Source organism: Styela clava, chromosome 11, assembly GCF_964204865.1.
Source record: "Styela clava chromosome 11, kaStyClav1.hap1.2, whole genome shotgun sequence".
NCBI lineage: Eukaryota > Metazoa > Chordata > Ascidiacea > Stolidobranchia > Styelidae > Styela > Styela clava.
The window spans coordinates 16,381,169-16,406,875 of NC_135260.1; the positions used below are offsets into that span (position 1 = coordinate 16,381,169).

Genomic DNA, 25,707 nt, shown 5'->3' on the forward strand with positions numbered 1-25,707 from the left:
CTCGGCTGTCTTTATTGACCATATTGTTATCGAAATTTCATGCGCATATTCTCTGTCCAAACATCGGGTTCAGTTCGAAAAATAGGAAGGAATTGACGTTAACGATACCGGCACAAATAATTCGAATTTATACTAATTAGTATGGGTTTTACATGCGATACGTCTACCATCAATGGGAATCAGTGGGAAACGAACGCATTCACCTTCAGTAAGTAGACTAGCGCTGCTCTACAAAGAAACAACAGTAACGAGAACATGTTTGTGTATTATGCTAGAAAAGCGGGACTTTTGGCTGACTTATCGGGACGGCGGGACAAAACGCTGAAAAGCGGGACTGTCCCGCATAAAGCGGGACGTATGGTAAGCCTAGTAGTAGCACAAATAGGATGATTTGCAAGGATGTCAAGTGCATCTGGTACCAAAATAAAATACGCAGTCACGTCATCAAATTTTACCTAACCATACATATATCATTTATAAATCATTCCTAACCCAAGTGGATAATTACTAATTTTTCATTTAAAAACGTGGCGGGGGTGTTTTTCTCAAATCTCACATTTTTGCATTAGTGGTGGGGACTTTGTACAAAAGATCCAATTGAAAATGTGGATTATATTTGTGTGTATACAAATACGCTACTTGCAACGACTTCTTTTTCAACTCCACAATAATGGCCAGTCACGCGAACGTGACCAAAACTGCATTTCTTCTTCGAAGGAATTTCAGTTTAAGATAACTGAGAAACGATCAAAATTAGCTGCCAGTCATTTTGTATGGAAGTTAATTTAATGTTTCGAAACAAAATTGTGCCTTTGACGAAGTATATATACCAATTTCAAGATAATCATCGAAAATTTACAAAGTCACTATTTACGGTAATTGCTAGGTATTTGCAATCGCGAAAACGTATCGTATCCAAAATTGTGTTTTTCGATAATGGCATATATGAATTTCGGAACTGTTGACTTCAATACTTATAACTTATATAATACACGTGCACAAGAAGTGATAAAAATATCTTCTAAATTCTTCTGTTGATCACTTTACGAAACAAAGACACTTGATCAATTTTATCGAAAGCTTTTGCCGCATCCAAAAAGCTGTGATGACTTAAACGTAGTAGTATATATTTACGCTTAAACCAGGGGTGTGCAAACTGCGGGTCAAATGCAGCACTCAAGGAAGTAATGTGCGGCCGGCAGAAAAGTTGAATGATGTGCTCGCGAAACGAGTTTTTAGGTCAGTTAAACCAATGACATTAAACAACATGATAGGCAACTCTGACGTCACTCCATAAGACTACAGGCGAAACATTGTATTTCATGATACGCTCCAATGCACATATTTCTCGTCGCCTTTCGCGTCCGTTTTCCGCTCGCTTTTGCTACTCGGCGTCTTTTTTACGTGTAGTACCTGCTTTTTGCGCCTGTAACGAAACAAAATAATCTCTATATCTAAGAAGTTTTGCTTACTTGGAAAGCTGGAATAACAGGCAAGCTGTAAAGAGCAATTCTGGACATCATAGACGTTTTTTTTATCAGAGAAGATTACAAACGCGATAGCGGAAAGATTTGTGTGGAACATTTTGCAGATAATGACAAAGTTCAAAGTTAGTAATTTTAATGTTTGCGCTTAATCATTGAAATTTCATTTAAAGAGGGTGTCATACAAAACTGTGCTGCGATACAATTCCATAACACAAAGTTTGCACCTATCGAACTTGCTTTTGTAGGTGAATTTATTAGACATATTACATATTCAGTTAATCGTAGGTAACATTGCTGGTACATAATGCATCATAGAGGTTTGTTTAAATTTAGGAATTTAGCTCATAGCCCACTAATTAATATTATCTTCTATGCAGGAGGTTGCAGGGCTGAATTCAACTTGCAGCCTTACCGATCTCCTGACGATGCTCATTTAGTTTGGCTCGAGCAAGTCTCCTTGAAATGCTTGTGTGGATGGAAACTACCTATATTTTTTGCCTTCCTCCGATTTTAGACAAATTTATTCTGAGGGATTTCGCATATAATTCTCACTGATTGTTGGCTGTTTATAATTCCTATTGATTGTGAAGTCTGATTATAACAATGAGTTGAAAATTTTTTTACCTAATTTACTGGCACCTTTTTCTTGTCAATACTCCAAGCTGAGGTAATAAACATGACAATACATTTATGTCATCTGGAAGCAATATATGCACACTAATTAATAGTTTGGCACATTGAGATAATACATCATGACAGAAAATACAAGTTAAAGATATGTATGACCATCACATGGTAATTAAAATTAAAAAAAATTAATAGGGGCTGTGGAGTATGGAAAGTTCAAGACAAAGAAAAAGACAAATGTTCATAGCTCATGAACTCTCAATTTTGCCTCCATTGCTTTGTGAAGGCCAATATATTTCGAGTGGCTGAATTGGTTTACCTTTATGATAGCAACGATTTTGTATTTAATATAGCGAGATTATTTCAATTTAATTGAAGTGATATAATCTCCCAAAGCAATGCTTGAATCGTCTAGAATAGATCAGTGGTGTCAAACTCATGGGTTTTCGAGAGCCGCATTGCATTTTGAAAATTGTAAAAAGAGCCGCAAACAGTTTTTGATAATGTATACTTAAAAGATATTTTAAGATAGTTTTAGTTTGTGACATATATTGTGATGCAACTAAACAGTTGGATTAAGTTTTATTATTTTCTTCAATTTCAAATGCAATTACATATTAATATTTGCATTCCACTATTATTGCAACATTTGCAAGTTACAGTATTTATTATAAAAAATCGTAAAATTCTATGTACAACCATCAAAATCATTTTTGAACAAGCTTTGAATAAGGAAAGAATAATACATACACTAAAAATAACTTAATCTAAATATATGAACCTAAAATTAACAAAAATACTACAGTATAAACTCAATGTTTTAATAATTACATTTGTCCTGGCGTTTGGCATCTTTTTTGTGTCACCAGCATACTAAGGCCAGTCTGAAATGATTTTATAGTACCAACTCTAACTAACGAGGCCACATGATCATGGGTTTATCTGGATCTTTACGAATGTTTAATTAATTCCAGTAATGCAAAAAAGTTACTTTTATCATTTCATGTATAGATCAGTAAAAAAACAAATGACAGATTTTTTCGACAAGACATTTCGCACTACATTGCGTGGCATAGGATTGCTTGAATTATTATTGATATTGATTTTTAGTAACTAAGTCGTTGTATAATTATATTAATATACAAACACATGGAAATTTTCTGTTCGAAGTTGGTCTTCGAATTTGTCATATTGACTGCTGAGCTTATTGTGTTTTTTGATTGTATTGATGGAAATATGACAAATTAAACAATGTGCTTCAGAATTTTGTGAAGAGCAGAAATGTTACAACTCCCATTTTCTTCGAAAATGCCACCTTCTTCATGTACTTTGCGTTTAATTTAATTACTCAAGTGTTTTATTCAAGTATTCTTTTGCTAGCTTGATGTGTATTCTTAATAGGGTCAAAATGTGGACAAAAAAAATCAATATTCCGAAACTACTTTCAGTAAATTGTTTTCTGTGTGAATAATCAATTTCACTTTAGAAGGTTTGAAAAATCTATTACATTTAGATAAAAAAAAAAACTTCCAAAATACTATTACAATTATTGTTAATCGAGGGCCGCACTGGAAGTTCTCTGGGGCCGTGAGTTTGAGATCCCTGGTCTAGATTGAAGTTGTTCAAAAAATATATGATAGTATTTTATCATGAATGATGATTATACCCCTTCCGGAATTTCTTCTATAGTACTACCAAAAGTTGATGAACCAAATATAACACAGGTGCAGTGAGGTACCCGTAATCCTCATTTCCAAAGCTGTTTTAAGTATGTCTGGCGTGTTTTGTGCCTTTTTACAAATAAGACCGCTCAAGCAATCTTACGCTTTGGAATTTTTAGTTATTTTCCTCAAGCCCTGCAGGATGTGGGGGCCATACACAACTCTACCGGAGGGTCAAATGTCTTTGCATGCCTCCATAGGTTGTTTTTCTATTGCAAATTTCTATTTTCAATTGCATTATATTTCTTGGAATCACACTGTCACTGATATGTCGCCAGACTTCTGATATCTCCCCGTCTGCTATAGTTGTCCTGTGAATAAATAATAGGAAATTGAGATTAGACGAATAGTTGAAAGTTTTGCTTTATGTCGGCTTAATTTCTTGATTGATATACTTACCATTTCTGCTATTGCCTCTTGTGCTGCAAGAGTCTCACAATGCTTAAACAGGTTTGTCCACAACTTTCACATCTGAAGAAAGAGAGGAGATTTATTAATTTTCGTTAAGAATAAATAAAGCAGTCTATATGATTCAGAATGGAAAAGCTAATAAATCCAATATCTCATGTTTAATTTAAAAAATATTTTACTGAATTTGGTATATAAACCAACTAATAAAAGGGTTTAGTCAGAAAATTACAAGCATTCGTGGCTCCAAATACTTGAGAAATCAGACTATACAATATAGACCGGTATGAGTGAAATGTTAGGTGAACTTGTTAACACTTTGATTCAATACGCAAATAAAAGTGAATGCGTAATAGTATGTTACAATGAGCAGCAATCAACAATGAGTATATATCCTCACTGATTAAAAAAATCTAACTGGAGGTGCATGAACTATTTGAAACCATAACGGGTAAGTAAATATGTAATTTCGGCAAATGGGCAACTACGTACCGTACTGAATTAATAACTTCGTAGTATTTGACAAAGGCTGGCTTTCCCACATGTACTCAACAGTGCGATGCCCGGGTGTGATATACAACAATAGTATTCACCTTACCTTTTACCAATTTCTTTTTACCCCAACTTTCAAAAATATCATTAAAATCGACAACAACTGTCAAAGCAGGCACGAACACCATTCGTGCTACGCCTTGAAAGCAGCACACATCCGCTCGTTTTCGTCTCGTCAAGTATGTGCATTGGAGCGTGATATCGAATACGATCTTCGGACAAAAATGCCGGAGTTGCGCATCATGTTGTTTAATGTCATTGGTTAAACTGGTACCCGCGAGCAATTCCAACCCATTCGCGTCGCAGAGCCTCTACCGGTATCTAAAAACCCTTGCGTTTTTACTGACCATATCTGCAAGGACCCCTAATATACCGTATTCACAATAACAAAAAGGGAAAAACTATAATGTACCTGAGCCCAAAAAGGCTATCTTAATAAATAAAAAGAAGGCCCGCGGCTTCACCCAATTACTCGAATCTAGCCCTCTTGTAATAAAGGGTGCACACGCCTGACTTAAACCGTAAATATATACTACTACGCTTAAACCAGAGCCATTAGAGCCAGAGCCATGCTTAAACTATGGTCTTTGCTTAAACTGGATGACAAGGACCATTCTGGCGAATAGCGGTCTCGCATTTTTTCGCGCAAACGGTACCAACTAATTTTTTGTCATAGTCACAAATCACAAGTTCTCTCGCACTGTCGTATGATGAACTGGCCTGGTGCAATTTCTAGCATTTCTCAGTTTTCTAAACCAGTGTTCAGTTATCTCTTTTTTGTTTTCTAGTGTATGTTGTGGTTCAAGTATCATTTGGAGATGTACTTTAATCTTGTAATCAGTACCGGCATTACCTATATATCAACATCGGTCTGACTGTAGGTAAACCCTGACAGGCAGGAGTGTCTGAGTGTGCTGTTGTGAACATTGTTCACTGAACAATGGCTAACTATGATCCGAGCGAAGGCCGTCGTAAACGTGAAGATGTATGGAAGCTGAACATTCCTCCAGATATTAAGTTAACTAAAACAAAGCATCGTCAAAGTGAGCCTGCAATAGCAAGAGGAACAGCAAGTTATTCACATGAAATGCCAAGAATAGCAGAGGTAGGCCTAGGGTAAATTTTATTTGAGTTTCGAGTATTTTATATTTTGTGGCGTCTAGCCTACAGCTACCGCAAAACCATGGCGGGATTTCCAAACCATGGTCGATATAGCCGAACCTATGGCGACCGACTTTTCAGCTGTTACAAACCAATGGCGAGCTGCCGTTACCCCGGAAGCAAATTGAAAACCAAAGGTGGATGAAATTTTGCTGCCGTAACCACAGCATGTTGGTTGTAATGGTAGGGCTTCCCCCAATGGTGATAAATATTGGGTAAGTTGGAACATTTTTCTTATGGATACAGTTTTGATGGATTTGAGGTTAGGATTCAGGTTTAAATAGATATAGCCTAATTCCGCATGATAAACTAAAATCTGGTACATGACTTTGTGAATATACCGGTAATACTGATTACTGAATAGCGCCATAAAACCATGGCAAGAAACGCTGCGGTTCTTTCGTGACAGGAGCTGCCATGAAGTGGTAAGAACTGCGACTCCAAATAGTAGCATGTTCAACAAATTTTTAACTTCAGCTTTTTTCTCTAAAGTACAATTTTGTTATTGGATGCGGAATCAGAATTAGAGGATGCATACTACTGTAGAATAATATGTCTGTATGTGGAATTCTAAAACTATTATGGATTGCACATATTAGACTATATTATCGAACTATACCAAATTATATATTTAACCACCATGTAATACTCAATATCTTATTTTGATATTTTCATTTGGAAATTCTGTACTGAAACATTCTGTTTCTATTCTTATTTACCCAGATTGACTTTGATCTCCATGTAGAAGAGCCGGCATTGATGGACAGTGGCTTTACCTTGGTTTTTGATGACCCTAAGATGTGCCCTGGTGATTCGTCTTTTCATTGGGAGACTCCAATAATATTAAATAGGCCGGAAAGTTGTGAAACAAGAAATTCAAAACCACTTTTAATGTTTGATCCAGATCATGTGACTCTCAGGAAAACTAAACCTGAAATTGCCAATGGGCTCACAAGTTTTGTTATTGAAGAAAGTGTGCCATTGCTGTTGGCAAGTGAAGGTTCTACTGAATTTGAATGGAATTTACCAGAGATTTTGAAAGAATCTGAAGGAATACTGAAGCAGAATGTTCCTCTATTACAAAATGAATCTGGGACCGAACTAATAAAAAATGAACCTGAAATTGCTGGTGGACTATCAGCTTCAAGTTTGGAGAAAAATGAACCTCTGATTAAGAATCCGCCAGGTGTACTTATACAAAGCACACCACAAATGACAGAAAATTTTGACAAATCTGATTTAATACAAAATGAGCCGTTGTTTAATGCTGGCACTTCTGACCTCAAACAACGCATCCCTTTTCTTAATATAGGAAAGAGTCTTTTAACATGGAGGCTGCCATTGCTTAGAGCAGGAATCACAAAATTAAAGCATCGTATTCCCATACTCTTAGAAGGAATTACAATGTTGGTGCATAATTTACCACAGGCTGCTGATAGTCCCAGTACATTAGTTCATGAAATCCCTGAATTCAGTGAAAATCGTGTACATGAATTGCACCATAATATTCCTGAAATTCAGTATGGCGAAGTAACATTCACCCACAACACACCTGTTCTTGAAAATGCAGAAGAAGAATGATTTGCAATAGATCATCTTACCTCATTGTATTTTCTCATTTTTAAAAATAATTTGTTTTAAACCTGACCCAAGCTTTATTACTTACCCACATGTAATAACATGCAGACATGTTTTAATATTGATAAACTATTCATTTGTGCTATTCTCATCTTTTAACAGAGTTTATTTATAATTTACCAATTATTTTTATGTATTATTTGGAATTTGTTTGAGATAATCATCACACTAGAACAAATTTATAACTGTATTCAATACTGTTTTTAAAATTTTGGTCTGTCTTTATTTTGTTTATAAATATTTAATTTTTAAATAACTTTAGTTATGCTAAATGCACTTAGATTTAACAATTGTCAAATTTCCTGCCCATGCTTGAGTAGGGCCGGAAACTCACACCTGAAGATGGCTGGAAATTTTTTGTTTGAGTAATTTTCAATTCAGTTACCCCCATTATATTATTGGACTTTATTCATCATGTAATTTAAGAAGATCAACCATATCATGATTTTTCTGTATAATTATTTAATATAGAATTTAAAGTGACTTGTATTGTACTAATCTGAAATTCTACAACCACTGAATGACCATATTTAGATTTTAACAAATCTTAACATACCAGACTAATATCACATTTTTAAATTGTAATATGCAAATGATCACTTGGCATCATGTTTTCTGATGTGATGTTTCGTTGCATCTGTAAAAGTTTACCTTAGGTACCACTTTGTGTATGTATCTCGAACAGCTTACATAACTTGTTAATTCAGTAAAACAACGTTATTATTTACCTAACTAGTTCGAGTCTGCCATCCCAAATGCGTAGAAATTGTTGGACCTGTGGTTAACAGTTTCAGATAGATATTATTACCTTGCATTGTATTTACACCATGTTCCTTAAGTTAAATTCATCACAATTTATCATACAAAAAAAATTAACTTATCAGTCAATGCTGCCATTCCCTGACTTTAACTTTCTGTGATCACCCAATATTTTTCAAGTGCAAATATAATAGCCTTAGTTGGACACAAACAATCCTTCTGTTAATAGTGATGTAATAGGGTTCGAAGAAGAGAAACATTCAAAATATTTAAACAAGATTTTCAACTTTGATTTGAATGGAGAAATTTATAAATAAACAGTGCCTTAATTATCTTCTATTATTATAAGCTTGGTGCTTTTGATACTTTGTTACAAACCTGTAAAATCTTACAATAATTTGTTTTAATTAATTTTCAAGACTGACACTTGTTTGATCCCCTGACAAAGTTCTGTATCAATCAGTGAAATTATGTGTTCCAAGTATCTTGTTTTTGAATAGTTAAAGAGCAAGATTTCTCCAGTTTTATTACTACATTTTGTTTTTAGCAACAAATTTTGTTCTTTTGATGATTTCACTGCTGTAATGTGTCTTATATTAATCAGAATGGTACAGAATGTTTGTAAGTACTGCAATAAGTCTATAATGTTACTTTAGTTTTCAATGTTTTGTTGTCCATTTTGATTGTGAAATAAATTGATGATTCACTCCAACACTGTACAAGAGGAAAGATTGGTTGATAAATCAATAAACGAACTGCTCAAATTTCATGTCAACTGTTGGTTTATTCAAATTAGATGATTGTTAAAATAATGGATGTTTCTCAGGTTTTTGACCCAAGAAGAATTTTATCTATATGTTACCATTGCAAAATATTTGATGACAATTTAAAGTGTATTCCTGGGTTGGTGCTTGCATACTGGATATATGTTTCAAATGGGTTGGTCAATTTCCCAGAAATAAGCAGAGAAATTGAACATCCATTGTTAACAAGTAATAATACTCTGTTTGGGTAGTTATTTTAGCAAAACGCCAATCCTGTAATACTAATTCCATGCTTTTTGTTACCTTCGATATATTACCTTTGTCATTCGCTTTATCTTGTGTAACACCACTGCACTGATTGGCTAATATATGCAACTCAAACTCTTAGATCTATCTTTATGAATAATCACCTGCATTGCTGTGTAACAAAAAAAATTCAGGGAGAAAACTATGTTATAAATTTTATATACGGGAGTAAAGGTTGTCATAGTAAATCTCACTACTTTTTAATTCTTGTGTATATGGATAAGATGATATATAGTTTGTTGTTAAGGCACGAATATAGCATTATTTCTACCCGAGCCTCGGCTTCAAGTTTTGACTGTAATTTTGCAATGTTCAGTAATAGATCGCTCGTAGTAGTAGTAGTTCAACTAATTCAGGGGTTGGAAGAGACAATAAATGATGTTATTTATGGCTTGGCAGTATCAAGGTTAGATTATATACCGACAGAATAGATAGTTCATCAGTAGTCATGTGCTGAGATACTTTGTGTATAGCCATCTACTCAATAATGTTTGGCTTCATTCAGCATTCATCGTCCTCGCAATATTTATCTAAATTCTCTATGCCTGCTAATGTCTAACCGTGAAAATCACAGGAGGGCTTCCATATTAGTTTTGAGAAATCTATTGCCCTCTGTCGATGACTTACTGACTATAAAAATGATTGGTCTAAGTAATAGCGAGCCAAGCACAAATTATTAGGTAAATGACATTGTGGATGGGCTATACTTTGTAGTAAATTATTCTGATGCTTGGAACTAAACAAAATCAAGGAAAAGTAGGGATTACTTTGAAATAACGACCTAATATTCGAGTTATTACGATGAAAAAGAAAGCCCAAATAGTTTTATATACAAACAATTTTCAAAAAAGTAACCACAATTTTAATCATTGCCATGCTGCAATGGCTTCCTGAATATTTAGCTTATACTTGAACAGACTGACACACATTACTCAGTGTTTATTCAAAATGATCAATGTAATGTGGTAAAAAAATGAGTTAAAACTGCCAGTGATCAAGTAAAAACTGAAAAGCAAACGTTTAGCAGCGTTCAGCAAAAAGTATCCATGGGTCATCAAAAACATGAAGCCGAATAAGCCCACAGTCCATTTCAAGATCGCTTATTAACACAATGGCATCTTGATTTGATGCAAATCCATGCTCTAATATCCACCACCATAGCCTCGGCCATACCCTCTTCCCATGCCAGGTGGTGGCCCCATTCCCGGTGGTGGACCTCTCATCCCAGGAGGTCCGTATCCTGGAGCAGGTCCTCTCTGAGGCATCATAGATGATTGTGCTGGGCCACCTATACCTTGTACCGGTCCTCTTAAACCTGGTGAAGGACCACCTGGGCCACTCATACCCCTTCCCGCCACTCTGCTCTGTCCTGGGCCGCGATCACCTCCTGCCATGGGGCCGCCACCATATCCCTTCTCGTGCGGTGGCGGACCTTCCACAGACATGGAAACCAAATGTTCTCCTCTGAGCAATACTAAACCCAAAGTGCGCTTTTCTTCCCGATCGGTTGATCCCTTCTTTGGTCTTATTCTTCTGAACTCGTCACAATCAACCAAAATAAGGTTCATGTGTTTGTCGAACGCCTTGAAGGTTCCGATAAATGTTCTCCCGTCCTGAAGAATACATCTCATTCTATAATTGACATGATAATTCAGCTTTGAACCCCCTTTCGGTGGCATGATTACTGTTCAAATAATATTCTGCGCTTGAAGCAGACAAGTAAAATTTCGCGAACGACACGCGATAGTCAAAAACAAATGAACGACGAATTCGAAGGAAAAGCAAGCACGACGCTAATCACGTGACAACATCCTGTGAAGTTGACCGTGTCGACAGCGCCAAACACAATCTAAGATGTTCCATCAGTAGTTTATTTTCTCACCATACTGAAAGCACATCCATATACAAATTGAAATGAATAATTAATTCAATATAATAATTAATTCCCACGAGAATCGACTTCAGTAACATTGGTCAATCAGCAAGGTGCAAAAAATGGTTTTCCATCGACAGGCGTGAGGGCTTTCTTACTAGGCCATGGCGTATACGTTTTTTTTTTCCGAATTCGTAGTCGGAAGTTTTTCGATATCAGCAAGCAGGTACCGCACTGTAATCTGGGTACGGTAAGCTACTGTATAAGTCAGAGCACTGTAAACAATTTTATACTACAGTTGTGTGTCGAATCATTTAGCATTTTAATTCAAGTTGGTACAAGACGCACGAATCATGATTGTTTCAGGAACTGATAAAGCTAGGGTAGTTCGGGTACCGGTACCAGTAAGATACGACGATCCACAGTTACAGCAATCAATCGATCAATCTTTTATTTTCATCACAAAAAACAAGCATATAGAAAACTTACAACAAATGAATATACTGATCGTGATAATCGTGTGACCGGAGTCGCGAGGGACCTATAGAGGTCTTCAAGCAGCGACACCTAGCTGATGCAGGTTAGTATAAAAAGTACCTAAATGAGGCACAACTACTGAATACCAGTAATTGCGACAATATACATAATTGAGTCTACTGTGCAGATTATCTAACAAAGTAATTATACAACTTTCACGAGAGAAAGCACTGAAGAAAAATATGAAAAAAAAACAAGAAAAAATAAAGAAAAACAAGAAAAAATAAAGAAAAACTTAAAGAGTATGCAGATTTGGCAAATGTAAAACTAAAAACCAAGGAAAACAAACAATATGCACAAAATATTTTTGACAGATACAATTTTGAAGGCTTATATACAAATTAAAAAGAGGGAAAATTAACACTCTAATAAGGTTACAACGAAGACTATATTGCTATGGTCCAGGATAGTATTTTTGAAGAAATTATGCGTAAATTATTTCGATTTGGCTTTCGTGTTCATATAGTTGAGCATTGCTATCTTGTTTCCGTAATAATAACCGAGTCTACGATGACGTAACAATGTCAATTTTTGCAGCCGTTCAGACAAATCTTCAATCATGGTTGTAAATGTGAACATTGGCTCGTTTTCGTGGTTTTGCGTATTTGTCAGTTTTCGTTTGTGTTTCCAATAATCAGTTGTAAATCAGCTAATTTAATTGAGCGTTAGTTTAGTTATATTAATCAAAAATTAGTCCTGGATAAGATGCGATGGACTGGGCTAAAATTGGCTATCAGTACGTGTAACCGGCAAGTGACTGAATAATTCTATTAAAAATGATGGTTTGAAACCTGAAAACCAGTTTATAAGCTTCCGCTTTTCAAAACACTCTCAAGATAAGTATGAAAAATTGAGATTTTTTCTGGGGTCAAGGGTCGGGAATACATTGAAGAAAAATTTGACTATAATTTTTGATGAATACTAACGATAACATCATTAATTTCTCCACATTTACACGTAATATGTTTTATTTAATGTTGCTCCCGCTATAAAAGATAATTTTAAAAAGAGAGCTGTGCTCAAATATATGAACACGTCACAAGATGTCGCTAATTTTTGAAATAAGTAAAAGTAATAGCCTTCTGGCAAAAAATTTAATCTTTAACCGCTGAAAATTCCAAAGCAATTGGTCCAGTATTCGGAGAGAAAAGCGATGTCATCATGACAAAAGAGAAGACTAACAAGAACAACAACATAATATTGAAACGATCGTTATGTACACTGACGTGTCCAATAATTAAACCCAATTAGATATCAGTGCTCTGCTCGGAACCCATCTTTAGTCCTGTTCCGTTTTTTATTTTATTGGCTGGGGAAATAGTCTTTCTGAAAGCTCGCTTGTGGGCGCCACGAGACTACCTAAAATCGACAATGCTCGACTGACAACCTGGCATACCCTACGACGGATGAGAGCATTTAAATGGCAATTGGGACTATTTAACCATGTCTACTCGCAATTACAACTATTGATTTTTCTAATCGCATTCAACGAACTCAATGACTGAAACACTGGACTTTAAAAGACAATTGTGTAACCAACTTTGTTTTTTCAACAACAAAAAATGTTGTTCGTAAAATATCATAAGTGATTGGGGTAATTTTTGCAAACACAACAAGAGCATGTATTTTACTTCGCCTCGTAATGGTAAGATATATAGATAGATATACTGCTTGCAACTATTGGTGCTTGAGTCGAGAAATCATGCACATTTATCATAAATATTGATTAAACCAAAGAATGAATATACTTGTAATACGGTGATTTGTACATACAGTTGGGTGTCATATGTTTATCAATAAAGACAACACAAAATCCAATAATATATAATAATAATAAACGTTTATCATTTATACATAACAAGATACCTTCGTTTGAATAAAAGCTTTTATAAGTGCAGTCATCAAAGTTCTAACTAAAAATTTGTCTTCACTCCAGGCAAGTAATACTAGATATAAACGAACTTATATTATAGATTTTTACTTCTAAATTTCAAATATTTTTTCGCGAAAATATTGGAATACCGACCTGCATGTGATGCATTCTATTAATTGCCCGATATATGTATGAGCGACATACATTTATTAGCAATAAAAAGGTGAAGCTTAGAATGATAAGTAGGTAGGTCTACGCAAAGAACAAAGTAACGGATACTCCTCCTCACGCAGACCACAACATTCAAGGGCAACATAAGAAGCTGCGACGTGGGTAATCGTTGCACCAATTTTGTATCAGGTTACCAAATTGATGTCAGTAATCTTGCTTGGCTGCTTCATGAGTATGATTGAAAATGATAAAGCTTCGAAAGATTCAAGGTTTCCATTTCCGAAGAACTGAAGCAAGAGGAAATTTCAAAGGAGTTTCGTTGCTTGAGTTTTTTACGAAATGTTGATATTCTCGGAAAGAAAACCGGAAGAAAAATTTGGCATACAAACAGCAATGGTTGTGATTCAATATACAGATAATGAATGATGATTTCGAATACTTTCATCAAATTCAGCTCCGACTAAATTATTATAGCAACTTGGTGTAGCCGACTGTTCTTATTTTTGCGTTGGTTCTAAAGTCGCTTGATCATCAACCTAATCTCATCTTGCATCTATCCGTTCGGCATTCGACGCTTTTTAAAGTTATGTATCAAATGTCGGATAGTGTGACAGGGGCCTTTAATACAGCAACCGATGAGAAACTTGATAGCGGTGTTTCATAAGACAAGTTTACTAATTCGTCAAGGCGTTATTATCACCACAAAATGGGCGGAAAGAACATGTTGCTGGCGATGATATTGTCAATTAATCAAAGTTTTAATATTTACGTTGCATTGTAAAGATTCAAGCGCAATTTGTGACGTGTTTCGTAACTAACCAAATAATGAGCTAGTTTGATTAATCAATAGAAATTGATAAATGTATCCCGAAAACTGGTATATATATATATATTATTTACAGACAAGACATCATTGATTATGTGAGTTTTTATCTTCAATACTTTTTCAAGTACGATGCATATTACACATCAATACATCTTACTCACATTGATTTCTTTAATGGGCGACTGATACCATAGTAGATCACAGGAAAGATAACTTCAAAACACCAGCTCTTATATTGGCCCATTGTGATTCATTCTATAGCAGAAACACGTCAGAATAGAATTCCACATCTCGTGTTACGAAAACCATGTTTTTCCGAAATAACATGTCGTAGTTCGAATCATGAATGAAAAAGTAGGAACATGCCTCTTGTTTCTAACACAAGCCGTAACATGTTAATTCCCATCCGACTTTCAAAATTATGTAGGGGTGGGTAACGAGATAAGGTGACCTCCATAGTGCAGAAGCATATTCACACAATAACGCGGTGCAACGCCTGTACTACTTCGAAAAGAGTTGGTATCGGTACTGATTTTGAACATTTCATTCGTGTAACGATTAATATTTTTATTCGAAAATGTACAAAATTATAACTATCATTTCGAAGCAATTATATATCCCCTATTTTTATTGCTGGAATCATCTAATTTTTCCTTCCCACTTTACGCAATAAAAATCGTGTCGTGAACAGTGTTGTATCAATCACAATTGTTTCTAGTCTAAAACAACAAAATTTGACATAAGAACCCGGCGGCCGTAAGTAGCAATCAGCTGAACAGTTTACATAGACGCGCTTGGCTGTCAAGAAAAGCTTCTGTTGACAATCAAAACAAGGCGGCGCGATTGTGGTGGCCTTAAAATAATATTATTAGCGTTGTAAAACAACTTGTAAAATATGTGCATGATTAGTAACCGGCGCGTGCCGGGGTAGTTCCCAAACCAGGGGCGGATTAACCAGTAAACAATATAAGCACGTGCTTAGGGCACCAAGCAAAGGGGGGCACCACAGAAATTTTTATAACAGAATTTTCAATAGTTCATCGGTGTTTAATAAAATATTACGAGTTGAACAGACAACTCAGACTCGTTCGTATTTTCTTTTCCTCAAGCATCATATTAAGCTTCTCGATCAATGTTTGGAGGTTTGCGAACTATCTTTAAAAAATCGTGTACATCAATGGACCTTTCCTCGACCTTTGACCCCGAAAAATTCTTCCTATACTTTACAATTGCAAAATTCTCGGGGCTTATTTTAAGAGTGGTTTCGCGAGTTGGCCCCTGTAAAATGGGGTATTTGTTGAGACCATCATTATGTTCCATGGCGTACAATAATCACCTTTTTATAAGTACCGGTAAGGAATTTTAGCCTGGTCTAACACAGCTATTTTTACACCAATTTTTCATTTACTGCAATTGAATTAAAACTTATAAAAAGACATGGTGATCATTTAATTATCTGATTTATACTCAAATTTCCGAAACACAACTGAAAACTAACGAATAGAGATAAAAAACGCGAAAACGAGGTAATGTTTACAACCATGCCTGAAAATCTGTCTGAGTGAGAAAAGTGTCTGAGCGGATGCGAAAAGGGTGCATTGTTACGTCACTTTTTTGCATCTTGCTGATTGGCCAATTACTCGAAGTCAACAAGGAGGTTGATGCTCGGGGAAGGTACATTAGTGATGAACACTGAAACTTACTTGTCGAAAGTTTGGTGTAGCGACAACATCAAAATTAAAAATGGTGCACTATGTGGCGGTTCCGCGATCGCATTTCAGCGATCTAGAGGTCAGCGAAGTTGGGGAGTTTTCTGGTAAGGTAGACTAGACTAATAAGTACTGGTAAAATTTTAAACTGCAGTTTGTACTCGGTTCATCTGGTATTTCGATTCACGTTGAGACTTGACGCATGAGTCTTAATCGTGACAATTCCCAGAATATATGGAAATCATATTCTGCTAAGCCAGTTGATGCAAACCTAGGCAGCTAGACTACTTATATTGCAGATAAAATGCAAGAGCTGGATTTCGTTTTATGTTATTGTTTTGGAATGAAATTTTACAGAATTTTCACAGAGTAAGTCAAGTTCTGCAAAGTGAGAATGTAGACTTACAAACATGCGCGCATCTGTATGCAACATTACGAGGCCAGCTGCGCATTCCACGAGATGAATTTGAACGCTATGAAGCGCTCACGCTACCACTGCAACCAAATGTCTCTTCATCTGCTGAGAAGGGCAGGTATTCGCAGGGTTGTCAAAAGCTTATTGATGCTTACCCAGAAGATTTCAACAGTAATTTCTCAGCTGAGCTTCAGCAGTTTCATTTATATGTGCTCCATAAATTCAATGACACAGGAAAAAAAAATCAAGATTCAGTCATGCTGAACTTTACAAAATTCTTGTAGAATATAACATTGCGTGCGCCTTTCCAAATGTAGACAATAGTTTTCGAATATTTTTAACATTAATGATCACAAATTGTTCAGCAGAACGTTCATTTTCTCAGCTGAAGTATATTAAAAACCCATACAGAACAACTATGAAACAAGACAGACTAGAATACTAGATGCTTTATCTCTGTTGAGTATAGATAGAGGCAGATGTGTTACATAAGCTTAGTTTTGAGGATCTAATCAAAGACTTTGCAGCTAAAAAAATTAGGAAAAAACTTTTCAAAAGTAAGTGAAAGACTTCTGTCTTTTCAAATGTTAGTGGTGCCTTTGTAATGTCAGTGGCGTAGTATCTAGTATGGAGAGAGACTTGTTTTTATAATATGAGAAAATTTATCAGAATCAAATTCAAGTAAATGTACCGAAAAACATCGTTTGCTTCCTTACTGTTGGTATTGTTTTATTTCAATTTCATCTTTTCAAAATTTTGTGTTGTTCATTATTTAATGTAAAAGATGTATTATGTAAGAATAGGATTAGTTTTGGGAATATGAGCAAAATTTCACAGTCAAAAAATTGTAAGAAAACCTAAGAATGTTCGTAGAATTTTTATTTTTTTACTGTTGGTTGTGAGTATTTTTGATGGATAATACACTTAATTATATGTATTTTAAAAGACACATATGGGGGCACCAAAGCCTCCAGTGCTTAGGGCACCAAAGGGGCTTAGTCCGCCCCTGTCCCAAACACAGCGGCTAAGTAAATAAAGTTAGGGGAATTTTTCATGCTGGTATTGATTGGTACATCCATAATTGAATGGGATATTCGTCCTGCTTTAGTAGGGAGCACCAGCTTTTATCATGAGCAATTGATATTTGGAAAATATATTGCTGTGCATGTTCGATTTGGGTTTTACTTGTTTTGATATTCGATTCCCCAACTAAAGGTGAGAACTGTATAATAGCTTATTTGCAAACGACGCTTTGTTCGCAAAACTATTTACCGCACTGTATATATTTACAGGGGACGGTTAATAACAAGACTTTCAGTCAGAAACATTTCAGTTCAAGACTGTCAGAAAAAAAACTATTGTAGAAATCGTAAACCTTATTCTGTAATTAATATTGCCAGCAAGTATGAAATATGCAGACCAACATTTGTGCATATCACGGTTTTATTGACTGGTATATAGTGACTCCAACTCCGAGTGCTCGAAGTACGAAGATTCCATTTTATACATTAAGTACATAACTAAAAAATTTTAATGACTAATTAAAAATAACAAAAACTGTATATGAATGGCTGTGCTATATAGTACATAGTATTTATGAAACGCGGTAGTATGTTTTGACAAAGTCATTGATGATCCATGTCATAACAACGTGGTTAAATCGGTTTTCCGGCTGCGAAATCCTCACAATTGCAAATTTTCCACTTCTATCTTGTAGTGTTTTTTTTTAATCAAAATGCAATAATTGATGTGGCTGAAAGTTTCAAGTTCAAAGTTACATTTCAAAACAGACGATACCTTTTTGATTTAATTGAAAACATTTTCGTGAATTTTCTTATCTGTGATTTCCTATATATATCAAAATTTGTCTCATCATTTTTCAAATACCAATGTGACGATTTTTATATTATTAAATACCTTAAATACCAGAACATAATTTTATACAATTTTCGTTGAAAATGGTGCTATTAAGTGGATCCATGTCAAGTTACATAATCTCTATCACGTCTAAAACGCATCTTTGGCGTCGAGCTTCGTGAATGAATCAAAGTTGGTCAAAGTTACTAAACATAAAACGTAGATTTAAATAACAGTAGTAATTGGAGATCATCTTCATAAACTCTTCAAAATTATTGTTGAACTACATACTTTGCTACCTTGATATTTTGTTCTAATTTTCACGTTTCTGCATGGTCTATTGATAGTAAAATAAAATAGAAATACCCGTAAAATTTTATTAACCCTCTACTTTATTCGAATAGGTTTTATTCGTTTTATCTTAGTTTTTTAGGATAAGAACCATTTGCTGAAAGAAAGATATCAATCTGTTTTCCCGGGTAGTAAAAATGCGTAAATACGGGTATTTGTTTTTTCAATGGTTGAGTTTGAATCAGATTTCTTATGCGATTTGATGGTTGAACAATTGAATTCTAACTTTCTATGAACCAGGCTGTAATATTGAATATAGTTACACCATATATCATTAGAGAATTTTATTATATAGTGTCAAAACTTGGTCGTGTTCATTTTTTCGAACAGCATTAAGGACGTTTTTATCCAGCAATTGGCTTCCAGTTTTACGCCTTGTTTTACCGAAAGGGTTAAAGATATTCCACGCGTTGTGATTTTCAAGAGCAGTAGCTATCATCCACTCCCTCAAACTTTTCACGCTAGAGTGGAGATCAACAAATGCCACTTGTCGGCTTTGGCGATCATCAGGTTTTTTGTCATCATCGTGAATTACGTCTATTTCACTCCAAGCAGGTGAGAAAGGAGCAATTTCTTGAGACGCATACCATCAATCTTGCATATACTTAATATCCAACAAGATTGGTTACTCCGGGCCTTACGGTTTACTGTTTTGTTCATTGTTATGTGTATATCTTTGCTATCTCAGGCTCTTTGTATTGTTGTATCATGTTATTGCTAGTAATAAATATCTTCATTTTCAGGTTTGTTGCCCCGTGGATAAAATGATCAATTAAACGCTATGCCTTTTAGATTCGCCTTAGCTGAAGTTCAGCTGCTAAACGGAAAATCCGCCATTTTGTTTTTTTTCGTTTGTCGCTCCTGTATAGTTTGTAGTTCGTATTATATAATGCTTCGTGTATTAAAATTGTTCAAGATTAAACTTGGTACTGAAAAAACTAATCTGGACGTTTATGCTTTATTAACATTCTCGCTTTAGTATGTTAGTTTACGCTTTTTGTGTCGCAAATAACGCGGGAAAAATAACGTGTCTGGTGTGTAGTGTAAGTATAGTCAAACTACTGGAATTTTGAAAACGATTTGTCCAATAGTAGAACAAGAACAAAAATATTCCAAGGTGTCTCCGAAGACAGAAATAACCAATGAGCAATGGGATACAATTTGTCTATGAAAATGCCTTCTGCCGATATACGGTAAATGATGCTATCAACTTTTTGTTAACTCATTATTTACACTTTTAAACTTTATACTATATATACGTCAAAAGTGGGTGCGCTGTAATTTTAAAATGTCTAGAGTGGCAATTAGAACGTTGTCTCTACAAAATAAATCACAACAGTCTCAAGTTAGAATTACAGATATCCTACCTACAAGTCAAACCCGGAATCATAGTTGTACCAGCGAGTCCGTGAGAATATGTGGACCCAGTTGATATTTTATTCAAAGTCTGTGTATCTGACGGATCATTTGGTGGGATATCCACCGTAAACAGTCTTGCCATACCCCAGTTTTCCCACGATGAAAATCCGAAAGCAAATCCCATTCTTTTCGCCTCACGCTTCTGTAACTTCACTATCATAAATATATGCTAATTTAACTGAACAATACCTGTAATTATAATTTCTTGATTAATTGAAATTTACCAAGAAGTAACTGCAAAAAAGTAACACTTTAGGGCAAATGATGTATAAGTCTTTCTCAAAAGGGAATTTCCCAAATATAGTTATTTTAAAAACGGGACTGAAATAAGTTTCGGTGTAAATTTAGTTGAACGAAGATTTCTTTTAAACACAGTAAGTGCGAGGTGGTCGGTTTATGTGAGTATTATTTATGTAATGTTGAATCATTTATTCCATCCTAATTTCGTTACCTAGTGTAAACAATGGTTAAACTACAGCTGCTATAAAACGATGCACAAAAAAGCAGTCGAGTTGTTGTAACTTCTGATATCAACAACGAAATGATTTGATTTCACTCGAAGGCACATCGTTAAATATACGACATAATTCACTCATTCGAAATTTAAATTTGAAAATTTATTATTACCGATCCTAAAGTATTGTTAATGCTTGAAAATATACATTATAGTTCTCTGTAATTATGTTCTTCTATATTGAAAGAAACAACAAATAAATAAGATTGTATAAATTGAATCACGTTCATCACAAAATACCTTTAATTTGGAAACTTCGATATTTAAATTCATAAAGAAACTAATGAAGTGAGTCTCTATCAAATCATTCGAGATGAAAAGAATGATAAAAAATTGTTGTTTTTTCATTTTAATCGCAAATACCAGTTGAGTCATGATTATTATTTGTCATTTTTTGATTAGAGGTTTTACTGAGCAAACTGATAATATGGAACATCATAACAATAGAGACGCCACAATCATGATATCAGAAGTTCCGCAGAACATATATGCGTAAAGCTGACACTTTCTATGGAGCAACGTCGAATTGTCGTTTTCAACAGATTTGACACTATTTCCCAAACATTTTGTGATTGTGTTTATTCCAAGAACAATGAGGCATATGTACACCCCAGCAACTTGTTAATGAGAAACTAAACAGCAATATGTGGGACATCATTTCAATATGAATATTATTATATTAAAAAACGGCACAACTTCACAACACAAAATCAAACGGCCAGAAATTGAAATGGATTTGTGGCAAAATTTTCGTGTTGACTCACTAAGAAATTCCATTTGCAATCCTATATTCTGACCGTTCAGCACAAACAAATGTACGTTTGAGCCGTAATTATACGTTTTATCATTGGCGTTCGAACCTATCTTCCCATTCAAGGGGTCGGTCGTGATTTCATCGTCGATTTAAAGCGCATTAACCTTATTGATATATTAAAATTGCTTCAACGAAACCCGTCATTAATGGCATAATTGCAAAAGATAAATTTTGCGGCAGAAATAAAACTACATGATCGTTTTCCGAATCATGAACTGAATTTTTTTGTATAACGTTGTTGAATGTTGTACAAGGTTATGGATGCGGAATAATCAAAGCGTTGTTACATCACTTCATATTGTAAAAAAAACTACAGATATCGGTTTTCCAGCCAACTTCTAACAGCGAATTGTGCACTTTGGCATTTTTGGAATCCATTTGCAGTGCCATATTATTTGGTTACATCACAGTATCTTAGCAAATTTATAATCTATATAGTAGGGCGGGGGAAGATAGACACACGGGGTTAGATGGACACTTTTTTTCAAATTGACCTATTGGCGACATCTTATGGGGCTTGGTTTTGCAAATGCCATTGCCGAGTTCGTTGCTAAGGAGGGAATTCGTTCTAGCCATTTCGGTTCAGCGCTTGGCGTAGTTCGTCAGTTGTGTAGCTTTCCACGTGGCTTGTGATTTTTGAAGGGTGAAAAAAGGGCATTTAGTAAGGACACGTTTTTCTTGGAGGCACTATATGCTCATTTTCAGCGAAGGAACTCTGAATCGCGCGTTTGTTGGTAAGTTTATACTTACTGACAATGATTTAGGACTAACTGAGCGACTTGTGCCATCTAGCAGCTAACTATATCTTTCAGCATGTGATCATGTAAAAATGGGGGGGTTATGAGGGGGTAATAAATTTCTTGCGTTTTTCGGTTTTATATTTACTTTGACCGTTCAAACCCGTTCTTTGTGAATAAGATACCAGAAAGTCTTCTTTTTAATTTTGTTATTGCTTTTACCTGTCAAAACACTTCTTGGATAATCTCAATAATCTTATGAAATTATGGGGGGTGGCCATCTTACCCTTATGTACTATCATGTTTTTCCAGATGCAAGTTTTGGATGCTCGGGAAACAGAAAATCCTAAAGAATGTTGAGAAAATACCAAAGAATATCAAACAGAGGCAAATAACAAATAGAGACTAAGATGTACCATCTCATGAGGTTAACACCACGACAGAGGTAGAAAGTGTCACAAGTGAACCATGCTGCTCTGTGCTCTCTAACGATTTTTTCAAGTAGAACTTCACCAGGAGTTCAGTTAGTTTCTGATATCGTCAGTGATTCTTTGAGGCAAGAAAATAGCAGAGATCTGATAGCACCAGTTTATCATTTGAATATATTTGCCTCTTCCAGTAGCCACTCAGAGAGCCAAGAGGCAAAGAAAGCCATTCAGGCAGGAATTAGAGTGTTAACAAGTGAGAATTAGGTAGCCGAACTGTCAGCACTCGCAGAAACAACGCCACCTAGCTCGTTCAGGAAAACTACAGCACTCGCAGAAACGATGTCATCTAGCTCGTCTAAGAAAGTTGCAGCTCCCAGGAAGAAAAAAGAAAATAAACGTAAGAATGAGCGACATGAAAGATATTGTTACAGTAACCTCTGTGCTGTATGCAAGGTCAAATATTTTGACGACGAAGAGGACGAGGGATGGATTCAGTGCCAGAAATGCCAAAAGTGGCTTCACGATATTTGTGCCAAGATTTATGGAAAACACATTGTGTCCTTCCAATGTGATGACTGCTCTGCTTGAAGCTTTTTTGTATAAATATTTTCATTCGAATGTAAAATTCCATGACGATAGCTTTCATGCTATCCCAGATGTTCTTTTGGTGTTATGATTAAAATTTGTGTGAAAGTATGATCAAATAAAATTTGGCTGCTTTACTAGGTGGTGTTTTATCATACTTTCGTGAACAATTATATGGGTTCACAACTTCAAAAATTTAAGGGGTAAGATGGACATAGGGGGAATTTTCGAATGCCCCAAAAATTTTTCCAAATACATTGCATATTTTGATATTCTGATAAGAAACAGAACGCAATACTAGTATTTTGATGCGATTTTATTACATGTCCGTCATATCCGACCATATGTCCAACTTCCCCGAATTTTTTTTTCGCTCAAAAACGTTTCTGCTGTTGCGATGGTTGGAGACCGGCGGACGCCGCCGAGTGGCTAAAGAGTTCAGCCCCTTATGTTTGTACTTGCAAAGTTTTAGGAATATTTGAAGAAAGGTTTTCGAAATATAGATAATTTTCAATAAGGGGGGCCATCATCCCCCGCCCTACTATATCCAATATATTTTTTTTCATAGTTTATCAAATCAAAATTTTATCATGAGTGCAAGACAATATCTCGTCATATTGGACCACATCGACCACGACGCGACATAGAGCACAAACAAAAGTCATATTATGCAACGTATGTTTGATTAATTGACAATAACTTGAATTAGATAATATATTCATCACGTTTAGCAGTCAATTTCCCCATATTTTTACCTTTTTCATGTTCACGATATTAAAGCATATAATTATCGAAAACTTCAACTGTATAAAAAGATAGGAAATGAAAATAAACATCACTTTTTGTTGTAATCAATTATAAATTTAATTCAACTCATTATGAAGATGAACTCGTTGAAATGTCAGCACGTTATACAAATATGCATTTACAAATGTTGTAATGCCAATTTTCGATATTGAGTTAGCTTCATTTCGACGACTTGATTGACCAATGAAATATAATGCCATTTGAGTTTGGGTACTCCTGAAGTATGCGTACCAAGATGGCGGACACCGGAACGTAGTGTGTGTACCAGGTTAGAGTTAGGCCATACTTCTATTCTAATTTTTCTTTATTTTAGTTCTATTACGAGTTTGGTGACTAGCCAAGTGACTCCAAAAATTTTGTGGCTTACTAAATATACCCCTACTAAAGTTTAATCGCTCTAAGCAACATTACAATTTTTAGTAAGAAAATGTCATATTCATGTACTAAAAACATTTTGATTAGCGCTTTTTCTTGACTTTTGCTTAGATAGGATGGTACAGTGTAAATTTCGTCAATGTATTATGAAATTCATAAAAAGAGAAACTGCTATGAACAACTTGAATTTTCAAATATTTGTTCTTATACTCTTCAAAAATATGCTGTAAATATGCTTGTAAATAAAATTTGAAAAAAATGAATAATTATTTGAAAGCGTATTGCGAATAGCTTCAGCAAAAAAAAATAACAAAAAAGAGATAAAGTAAATTATTATTTGATTTCCAAAAAAACAGTTGAATGTACTTCGAATACCATCCCAATTTTAGTCCTTGTTCATGATATCTTTATCATTTTTTGCATATATGGCATGAATAATCAAAGCAAAAGCTTTCTTTAATATTTTCCGCCCTTGTAATTGAGGTCACGATCATTTGCCATATTCCATTAAATATCTCATATCCAACAATGATCCTCACGAGGGAATCCGCGATTTCACGAGATCACAGAATGCGCCGAAATATCTGATCTTCGAAATAGGACTGGTCGTAAACAAACGCGGTTCCATTACCGTCTGCGTGTTGTTCTGAGCGTCTGATTGTGAAAGTTTGTTAATCACGTTCATCGCGATACGGTCTTCCGTTCAGCTTTTGATATATATATAGTAATTATTGTGTCAAAATTTGCCGCATCGATAGAAATTCTGTATTTATGTAATTATTTGATGTGAGAAATAGTGCCAGGAAATACTTTTCTCTGTAAAATATTGCATACTTTTATGCTCTATATTGGCAAAACAGGATTTCAAATTTTATACAAAAATTTTAATTCAATACACCTATACAAATTATCAACATACAAATTATCAAGTTTAGTCGTGGCTTTTCTAGCATGACGTAACACTACCAGAGGTGTGGCTCGGCGAAATAGAAA

At 35.1% G+C, this 25,707-nt stretch overlaps 2 protein-coding genes across 2 annotated transcripts; one reads left to right on the forward strand and one right to left on the reverse strand.

Moving 5' to 3' along the window:
- The first annotated feature begins 5,502 nt into the window (after positions 1 to 5,502).
- On the forward strand, positions 5,503 to 9,627 carry LOC120347086 (uncharacterized). Its single transcript, XM_039416921.2, has 2 exons — positions 5,503 to 5,900; positions 6,680 to 9,627. The coding sequence occupies exons 1-2, from the start codon at positions 5,736 to 5,738 to the stop codon at positions 7,535 to 7,537; spliced, it is 1,023 nt and encodes a 340-aa protein (XP_039272855.1). The 5' UTR covers positions 5,503 to 5,735; the 3' UTR covers positions 7,538 to 9,627.
- A 720-nt stretch (positions 9,628 to 10,347) lies between these two features.
- On the reverse strand, positions 10,348 to 11,205 carry LOC120347087 (small nuclear ribonucleoprotein-associated protein B'-like). The gene has a single exon (XM_039416923.2). It carries the CDS (start codon positions 11,100 to 11,102, stop codon positions 10,566 to 10,568), a length of 537 nt encoding a protein of 178 aa, XP_039272857.2. The 5' UTR covers positions 11,103 to 11,205; the 3' UTR covers positions 10,348 to 10,565.
- Between the last annotated feature and the right edge of the window lie 14,502 nt (positions 11,206 to 25,707).

Coding starts and splice junctions, on each gene's coding strand:
- LOC120347086 (XM_039416921.2), top strand. CDS start 5,736: ATGGCTAACTATGATCCGAGCGAAGGCCGTCGTAAACGTGAAGATGTA. Junction 5,901..6,679: donor AAATGCCAAGAATAGCAGAG/GTAGGCCTAGGG, acceptor TTATTTACCCAG/ATTGACTTTGATCTCCATGT.
- LOC120347087 (XM_039416923.2), bottom strand. CDS start 11,102: ATGCCACCGAAAGGGGGTTCAAAGCTGAATTATCATGTCAATTATAGA.